This window comes from Oncorhynchus mykiss, chromosome 12 (assembly GCF_057628025.1).
Source record: "Oncorhynchus mykiss isolate SJ-2025 chromosome 12, ASM5762802v1, whole genome shotgun sequence".
Classification (NCBI taxonomy): domain Eukaryota; kingdom Metazoa; phylum Chordata; class Actinopteri; order Salmoniformes; family Salmonidae; genus Oncorhynchus; species Oncorhynchus mykiss.
The window spans coordinates 24,589,024-24,599,310 of record NC_143033.1 but is presented as its reverse complement, the minus strand read 5'-3'; the positions used below and the strand labels follow the sequence as shown (position 1 = coordinate 24,599,310).

General features: G+C 43.2%; 1 protein-coding gene across 1 annotated transcript in view; it reads left to right on the top strand.

Moving 5' to 3' along the window:
* Positions 1 to 1,528: 1,528 nt before the first annotated feature.
* LOC110537230 (roundabout homolog 1) overlaps positions 1,529 to 10,287 on the top strand; it is a 207,148-nt gene continuing 198,389 nt past the window's right edge. Inside the window, exon 1 of the mRNA XM_090192051.1 lies at positions 1,529 to 1,652. Within this exon, the coding sequence (XP_090048177.1) occupies positions 1,550 to 1,652 (103 nt within the window). The 5' untranslated portion in view covers positions 1,529 to 1,549. The remainder of the gene's footprint in view (positions 1,653 to 10,287) is intronic.

Genomic DNA, 10,287 nt, shown 5'->3' with positions numbered 1-10,287 from the left:
AGCCATTTCTTAAAGATATCCATAAAAAGTGTTGTTTAAAGTTTGCCACAAGCAACCTGGGAGACACACCAAACGTGGAAGAAGGTGCTCTGGTCAGATGAAACCAAAATTGAACTTTTTGGCAACAATGCAAAACGTTATGTTTGGCGTAAAAGCAACACAGCTGAACACACCATCCCCACTGTCAAACATGGTGGTGGCAGCATCATGGTTTGGGCCTGCTTTTCTTCAGCAGGGACAGGGAAGATGGTTAAAATTGATGGGAAGATGGATGGAGCCAAATACAGGACCATTCTGGAAGAAAACCTGATGGAGTCTGCAAAAGACCTGAGACTGGGACTGAGATTTGTCTTCCAACAAGACAATGATCCAAAACATAAAGCAAAATCTACAATGGAATGGTTCAAAAATAAACATATCCAGGTGTTAGAATGGCCAAGTCAAAGTCCAGACCTGAATCCAATCGAGAATCTGTGGAAAGAACTGAAAACTGCTGTTCACAAATGCTCTCCATCCAACCTCACTGAGCTCGAGCTGTTTTGCAAGGAGGAATGGGAAAAAATGTCAGTCTCTCAATGTGCAAAACTGATAGAGACATACCCCAAGCGACTTACAGCTGTAATCGCAGCAAAAGGTGGCGCTACAAAGTATTAACTTAAGGGGGCTGAATAATTTTTTACGCCCAATTTTTCAGTTTTTGATTTGTTAAAAAAGTTTGAAATATCCAATAAATGTCATTCCACTTCATGATTGTGTCCCACTTGTTGTTGATTCTTCACAAAAAAATACAGTTTTATATCTTTATGTTTGAAGCCTGAAATGTGGCAAAAGTTTGCAAAGTTCAAGGGGGCCGAATACTTTCGCAAGGCACTGTATGTTGAGCCCATATTAATCTGGTCTTCAGTCAGAGTGTGTGTAGTTTGGATCAAAGAGCAGTGCAGACCTAGTCAGAATGCAACTGTAGCGTTTATTGGTTAGGCTTCAGAGCAAAGCCCATCTGTCTGCCTTTCCCATCCTCTGTAGTGGCTCTTCGCTTGTTCTTTCCATGTGGTGGGGCCTTAGGAAAATGAAGTCATAGAAAACACACACATATCAGCAGGTTTTTACCAGTGATGTGTTTTATAATTTTCAAAGTAGCTTCAAAGGCTCTAGAAAGTGAAAATGTAATTCAGTTCAACACTTTCCTTTTTAAAGACTTAATTGGGTGATATCTGATGAAAGAATACCCTTTTATCTGTTCTCCGATATCATCAAAGCAGATTATACCGTGTAGCTTACTCATTGTCTTTCCATAGTAACAGTTATTCTATTCAGTGGATGATTGTATTACTGGCAATTACTGATTTGACTTTTGCTTAGAGTAATGGTCGATACATGTGTCTCTCTCACACTCACTCTTTCTTTGTTTCTTTCTTTCTTTCATTCTCTCTTCTCTCTCTTTCTCTTCTCTCTCTCGCTCACCTGTATCTATCTACAGTAAATCAGTATTTGCTGTTTGATCCCTGCCTCTGTGTCTCTGTGTAGGATCACAAAAGGGGATGCTGGACCAATGAGAACCATGCGCGTCATGTGGTCAGTTGTCACGGCTCTCCTTGTCGCCATGCTCTTCGGTATCATCCAATCAGAACTGCAGGAAGGAGCCCTCATTCCAGGTAAGATTCCACAACACAACATTCCTCATCGATCTACTGTTTGCCATTGGTAATATAATTTACCTTACCTTGTGCAGATAGAGACTAGCACCTGTTTTTGTACAAGTGCTTGTGTATGATTGCTTATCTTGGCAGTCTTGTTATCAGTCAAGGGTCTTTCATAGCTGTAATCCTAGAGTACTGAGTCTGTCTACTTGGTATTGGGTTGAGAGTGTGAGATCTCCTTGGTCATTGTTTGACCAATGAGATGCTTCATCACTGTAGGTTTCATCTGTCTCAGTGTGGTAGAGGAGTGGAGATGATCATCACTGATAGCGCTCTAATTACATATACTGTTAGGCCTCAGGTAATTACTCTATCCATCAGAGAACCAGGGAGAAGAGGTAGAAATGTTTTATCTGGTCCGCATGTGGTCCAGTGGTTTGGAATAAAGAATAAGTATATAGATATATATATGTTCTATCTATTTTCCACTGTGATGTGTTTAATTATCTCTTCCTCTGCCAGGGGATCAATCCATGCTGCTTGCTGGTAGATGGGCTAACAACAGGGATCTATGACTCAAATCTTGCAGGGCTGTGTTTGTTTGTGTGTGTGTGTGTGTGTGTGTGTGTGTGTGTGTGTGTGTGTGTGTGTGTGTGTGTGTGTGTGTGTGTGTGTGTGTGTGTGTGTGTGTGTGTGTGTGTGTGTGTGTGTGTGTGTGTGTGTGTGTGTGTGTGTGACGGCTGAATTTGCCTCTACTTCGCACCCTTAATTAGTTAGCAAGCTCTGTCAATGACAATTAAATACTATGGTTAACAATCTTAGACAATGTTGAAGTGACTATATGCATCACTTCATCTACACTACCGTTCAAAAGTTTGGGGTCACTTAGAAATGTCTTGTTTTTGAAAGAAAAGCACATTTTCTGTCCATTAAAATAACATTAAATTGATCAGAAATACAGTGTAGACATTGTTAATGTTGTAAATGACTATTGTAGCTGGAAACGGCAGATTTCTTTAATGGAATATCTCCATAGGCGTACAGAGGCCCATTATCAGCAACCATCACTTCTGTGTTCAAATGGCACGTTGTGTTAGCTAATCCAAGTTCATCATTTTAAAAGGTTAGTTGATCATTAGAAAACCCTTTTGCAATTATGTTAGCACAGCTGAAAACTGTTGTGCTGATTAAACAAGCAATACAACTGGCCTTCTTTAGACCAGTTGAGTATTTGGAGCATCAGCATTTGTCGGTTCGATTACAGGCTCAAAATGGCCAGAAACAAAGACTTTCTTCTGAAACTCGTCAGTCTATTCTTGTTCTGAGAAATGAAGGCTATTCCATACAAGAAATTGCCAAGAAACTGAAGATCTGGTACAACGCTGCGTACTACTTCCTTCACAGAACAGAGCAAACTGGCTCTTAGCAGAATAGAATGAGGAGTGGGAGGCCCCGGTGAACAACTGAGCAAGAGGACAAGTACATTTGAGTGTCTAGTTTGAGAAACAGGCGCCTCACAAATCCTCAACTGGCAGCTTCATTAAATGGTACCCACAAAACACCTCAACTTCAACAGTGAAGAGGCGACTCCGGGATGCTGGTCTTCTAGGTGGACAGAAAATGGGCAGAAAATGTGCTTTTCATTCAAAAACAAGGACATTTCTAACTGACCCCAAACTTTTGAACGGAAGTGTATATGTATTGGTTGGATAACAAAGCAATTGAAGGGTCCACCAGGGAGTGTCTAAGAGCCTAGCAGGCTGTCTTGAAGATGTTTGAAAGTTGAGAGGCTAATGCAGAAGACAGTGTTCATTAATGATGGAGAGCTATTCAGCCTCTCTATGATGAGCTGAGCCTGTTGAGCTGGGGGAAACGGAAGGGAAAGTGGATGTGGTTCCCCAGAGCAGGGATAAGAGGTCAGAGCAGAGAGACCACAGTTCACCCATAGTGGCCATGACAGTCTGCCTGTCACTGATGGAGAGAGACATCACTCAGCATCCACAGTGACCACTGACCATTGATACTGGGTGTGTTCACAATTAACCACCCTGGGGAATAGAGGGGTAAGTCACCTGACTGGCATTTTGGTAAGTTGTCCTGGATACACACAAATAAACACATGCACACTCTTTACATAAGGGGCCAAAAGATTGGAACCACATTTGCCATAAGAGGCCAAGTACATTTTATATGAGCTGACCCTCTGCTGAATGATCCCCATGCTAGAGCATTATAAGCGAAAATGTCAAGAGCACTAATTGGTCTCTCAGGGACAGACGAATGTTCCTTATTGCCATTGGCACTGGGTCATTGTCCATGCCGTCCTACCACTGGAAACGGCTAATGTCCACTGCATCGTGGGCATCCAGGAAAAAGCCATTGAAAATCAAAATGGGTTTGACATTTATAAAGCATCTGCTTGTAGACTGTATTTTTCCTGCTTTCCAGAGGAGTCTGTGCTGATTTATATGTGCGTCTCTTGGCTGGTGTCCTGGTAATTGTGTGGATGGAATATTTCCTTGTGTTCTCCTTCACAGAGACAGCAGTGTGAGGGGGAGGGCTGGAGTTACAGGGGTGGTCTGCCATCCTAATGGAAATTGTAGAAAAATAAAGGCTCCTAAGGTAGTCTCTAGATGCAGATGTCGAGGGTATTTCAATTGTTCTGGCCTACGTTTTAGAAAATAGTACAGTAGTAATTGAGTCTTGGTGTAGCCTACCTGAATACTAATTGACTGCACTGTTTGGTAAGAGAAACCTCCTAGGTTTGTTCTGATTATGTGAAGTTGGAACAGAGGGTATTTGTTCCTGACTGTAATACATGGTGGGTAGTGTAACTTTCCTGACTGTGTGTTGTAATGATGTTACACCGCTGGGGGGCTGGTAGCGAGAAGTCCAATAAGGAAGTGTAATCAAAGACCAGCTTGTAAGCATTGACATGTTAAATTAGTTGTGCCAGCAGCCTGCTGTTGATGGAAGTTTGTAACCAAGGGGTCACCCATGGTCCTCTCAAACAATATGGCTGCAGGATGGTAAGAGAATCTATAAGTCATAACCTGGGGGGGGGGGGGGGGGGGGTTGAGATTGATAATGGAGCAGACGATGAATTTCTGTTGTTCCCTGTAGGGTCGTTCCATGTAATTTCAGCAAGCCATGACACCCATGATCTGAAATTGTTTCTGTAGTTAGAAACAGATAAGAGTAGCATTCCTGTAACATTATTTTATTGAAGTATAATTTGATCTCTGAGAAATGAAGCTAATTAATGGTGCCTGAGGAGATGGCTGCCGTTTTACGGGCTCCTAACCAATTGTGTTATTTTGTGTGTTTCTTCACGTTATTTTTAACTTCTTTGTACATAATGTTTCTGCCACTGTATCTTATGACCAAAAATAACTTCTGGATATCAGAACAGCGATTACTCACCTCGAACTGGACAAAGATTTTTTCTTTTAACGAGACGGACCCTAAGGATTTACTCCAGATACCCAAAAGGCCCAAATCCCTGTCATTCGTGTGAAGAGAAGACGCAGATACAGGGGACGCAGGTCCGGGTGCCTTGTGAGAATTTGTCGGTGAGTGGGTAATCTGCCTCTACCATCCGTCCTATTGGCCAACGTGCATTCATTGGCGAATGAACTGGATGAGCTCCGTTCAAGACTGTCCTACCAACGGGACATTAAAACAGTAGAGTCGTGGTTGAATGACGACATGGAAACTATACAGTGGCTGTTTTTTTCATGCACCGGCAAGACAGAACCGCTCATGATAACCTGTAGACCACACTATTTACCAAGAGTTTTCATCTATATTTTTTGTAGCTTTCTACATAACACCACAAACCGATGCTGGCACTAAGACCGCACTCAACAATGAGCAAACAAGGCAATGCTCATCCAGAGGCGACACTCCTAGAGGCCGGGGACTTTATTGCAGGGAAACTTGAATCCGTTTTACCTCATTTTTAGCAGCATGTTACATGTGCAACAACAGGAGAAAAAAATCTGACCATAATTCTATCCCCCTGATTCCTGCTTACAAGCAAAAACTAAAGCAGGAAGTACCAGTGACTCGCGTAACAAGGAAGTGGTCAGATGATGCAAATGCTAAGCTACAGGACTGTTTTGCTAGCACAGACTGGAATATGTTCCGGGATTCTTTCGATGGCATTGATGAGTACACCAACCACATCAGTCACTGGTTTTACCAATAAGTGCATTGAGGATGTCGTCCCCACAGTGACTGTACGTACATACCCCAACCAGAAACCATTGATTACAGGCGTACTACACAGGCTTCGACACTCGTCGGATGTGGCAGGGCTTGCAAACTATTACAGTCTACAAAGGGAAGCACAGCCGAGAGCTACCCAGTGACACGAGGATATCAGACGAGCTAAATAACTTCTATGCTCCATTTGAGGCAAGTAACACTGAAACATGCATGAGAGCATCAGCTGTTCCGGACAACGGTGTGATCACCCTCTCTTCAGCCGATGTAAGTAAGGCCTTTAAACAGGTCAACATTCACTAGGCCGCCGGACCAGACGGAATACCAGGACTTGAACAGTCATGGCCAAAAGTTTTGAGAATGACACAAATATTAATTTTCACAAAGTCTGCTGCCTCAGTTTGTATGATGGCAATGTGCATATACTCCAGAATGTTATGAAGAGTGATCAGATGAATTGCAATTAATTGCAAAGTCCCTCTTTTCCACGCAAATGAACTGAATCCCCAAAAAACATTTCCACTGCATTTCAGCCCTGCCACAAAAGGAACAGCTGACATCATGTCAGTGATTCTCTCATTAACACAGGTGTGAGTGTTTACGAGGACAAGGCTGGAGATCACTCTGTCAAGCTGAGGAGGGTGGTGCTTGGAATCATTGTTCTTCCTCTGTCAAGCAGGGTTACCTGCAAGGAAACATTGCTTTGCACAAAAAGGGCTTCACAGGCAAGGATATTGCTGCCAGTAAGATTGCACCTAAATCAACCATTTATCGGATCATCAAGAACTTCAAGGAGAGCGGTTTAATTGTTGTGAAGAAGGCTTCAGGGCGCCCAAGAAAGTCCAGCAAGCGCCAGGATCGTCTCCTAAAGTTGATTCAGCTGCGGGATCGGGGCACCACCAGTACAGAGCTTGCTCAGGAATGGCAGCAGGCAGGTGTGAGTGCATCTGCACGCATAGTGAGGCAAAGACTTTTGGAGGATGGCCTGGTGTCAAGAAGGGCAGCAAAGAAGCCACTTCTCTCCAGGAAAAACATCAAAGAGACTGATATTCTGAAAAGGGTACAGGGATTGGACTGCTGAGGACTGGGGTAAAGTCATTTTCTCTGATGAATCCCCTTTCTGATTGTTTAGGACATTTGGAAAAAGCTTGTCCGGAGAAGACAAGGTGAGCGCTATCATCAGTCCTGTGTTATGCCAACAGTAAAGCATCCTGAGACCATTCATGTCTCAGGTTCACTTGCAATTTTTCCTAAGAACACAGCCATGAATAAAGAATGGTACCAACACATCCTCCGAGAGCAACTTCTCCCAACCATCCAGGAACATTCTTTGGTGACAAAGAGTGCCTTTTCCAGCATGATGGAGCACCTTACCATAAGGCAAAAGTGATAACTAAGTGGCTCGGGGTACAACACATCGATATTTTGGGTCCATGGCCAGGAAACTCCCCAGACTGTAATCCCATTGAGAACTTGTGGTCAATCCTCAAGAGGCGGGTGGACTAACAAAAATCTACAAATTCTGACAAACTCCAAGCATTGATTATGCAAGAATGGGCTGCCATCAGTCAGGATGTGGCCCAGAAGTTAATTGACAGCATGCCAGGGCGGATTGCAGAGGTCTTGAAAAAGGACAGTCAACACTGCAAATATTGACTTTTTGCATAAACTTCATGTAAGTGTCAATAAAAGCCTTTGACACGTATGAAATGGTTGTAATTATACTTCAATATTCCATAGCAACATCTGACAAAAATATCTAAAGACACTGAAGCAGCAAACTTTGTGGAATTTAATATTTGTGTCATTCTCAAAACTTTTGGCCACGACTGTACACTGAGAATGCCAGCAACTGGTAAGTGTCTTAACTGACATTTTCAACCTCTCCCTGTCTGAGTCTGTAATACCTGCATGTTTCAAGCAGACCATTGTCCCTGTGCCCAAGAACACTAAGGTGACCTCCCTAAATGACTACCGACCCGTAGCACTCACGTCTGTAGCCATGAAATGCTTTGAAAGGCTGGTCAAGGATCACCTACTGTATGTGAGAATGCTGTTCACTGACTACAGCTCAGCGTTCAACACCATAGCGATCTCAAAGCTCATCACTAAGCTAAGGACCCTGGGACTACACACCTCCCTCTACTACTGGATCCTGGACATTCTGATGGGCCACCCCCAGGTGGTAAGGGTAGGTAACAAAACATCAGCCCCGCTGATCCTCAACATGGGGGTCCCTCAGGGGTGCGTACGTATTCGCCTCGTGTACTCCAACACCATCATTAACTTTGCCGACAACACAACGATGGTGGGCCTGATCACCGACAACGATGAGACAGCCTATAGGGAGGAAGTCAGAGACCTGGAAGTGTGGTGCCAGGGCAACAACCTCTCATTCAAAGTGATCAAGACAAAGGAGATGATTATAGACTACAGGAAAAGGAGGGCCAAGCACGCCCCCTATTTCAACGACGGGGCTGTAGTGGAGCAGGTTGAGAGCTTCAAGTTCCTTGGTGTCCACATCACCAACAAACTATGTTGGTCCAAACACACCAACACAGCTGTGAAGAGTGCACAACAATGCCTATTCCCCCTCAGGAGACTGAAAATATTTGGCATGGGTCCTCAGATCCTCAAAACGTTCTACACCACTGCACCACTGAGAGCATCACCGGCTGGTATGGCAGCTGCTCGACCTCCGACTGCACGGCGCTACAGAGGGTAGTGCGTACAGTCCAGTACATCACTGTTGCCAAGCTTCCTGCAATCTAGGATCTCTATACCAGGTTATGTCAGAGGAAGGCCCTAAAATTTGCCAAGGACTCCAGCAACCCTAGTCATAGTCTGTTCTCTCTGCTACCGCACGGCAAGCGGTACTCGCGTGCCAAGTCTAGGTCCAAAAGTCTTCTGAACAGCTTCTACCCCCAAGCCATAAGACTGCTGAAAAGCTGATCAAATGGCTACCCAGTCTATTTTCATTGACCCCCACTGTAACGCTGCTACTTGCTGTTTATTATCTATGCATTGTCAATTTACCCCTACCTCCATGTACTAATTACCTCAATTACCTTGACTAATCTGTGCCCCCGCACATTGACTCTGTATTTTATTTTGATTTGAATTGATTGCGCCCACATTTGCCATTTTAAATTCTAAGATTCATATACTATTCAGTAAATGTAGTACCTAACATCTGATTTGGTCCCCAATTTTTTTTTACATTAAGTAAGACATGAGGATTCCAAAGAATGGGTCAAAAGCCACCCACAGACCCCCCACGCCAATCCCAACAGAACATTGAGTATGCAATATCAGTTCTCTATGCAAATCCAGACTCAACATCGAGAATACAATATAATACAAGTATACCTCTGTTTCAAATGCTAACGTTTCGGCATTTATTGCACAAGTCCTATGCACATCAGTGGTACCTATATCAGCATTTTAGATTTGTGCCACAAATGCACAAAATATTGCCAGGTGAACAAAACTGAAGTATGGGTTGCTGTCATACTTTGGCCATAGACTGCTTACAGGGTAAGGAAAGCAATATGTATTTTGGGTGAACGGTCCCTTTAATTTTGAGGGGAGGGAGTCTTAAAAAAAATCACCTAATAGCAGGTACAGCACCATCTAGTGGTCAGAACCCGGTAATGTCAGGATGTAGGATGGGACATAAACCTAACAACTACAATTACTAATTTCTCTGAACAGGGTGGAAAAAAACATCACCAAAATTACTGAGAATGCACTACATAGGAAAGAAACATGTACTCCAAACTACAGCTCCCTACTACTTGTCAAACATGGAGAACTGATACTGTATACTCATTGTTCTGTTGGGATTGGCTTGGGGTGTGGGAGGTCTGTGGGTGGCATTTACCATTTCTTTGGAATCCTCATGTTTTACTCACTGTTAGAATTCTTTGGGGTCCAAATGGGATGTTATGTACTATAGTTATTGCATATTATATGAAATGTATCATTTTAAATGGCCAATTTGGGTGTAATCAATTAAGAGATCAAATTATATTTCAACAAAATAACGTTGCAGGAATGCTAATCTTAGTTTTTTAAACTACAGAAACGATTTCATAACAATCTTTGATGGTGGGTCTCAAAATCCTCTTTTTTGTGCTTTTTTTTTTACCTTTTATTTAACTAGGCGAGTTAGTTAAGAACAAATTCTTATTTACAATGACTGCTTACCCCCGCCAAACCTGTACCAAATGTGTGCCACCCTATGGCACTCCCAATCACGGCCGGATGTGATACAGCCTGGATTTGATCCAGGGACTGCACTGAAATGCAGTGCCTTAGACCGCTGCGCCACTCGGGAGGGAGCCCAATATGGAGTGACCCTGTAATTAATGGACAATGAAGTTTTAATTCTATGCACATGTGGCCGATGTGAAATGGCTAG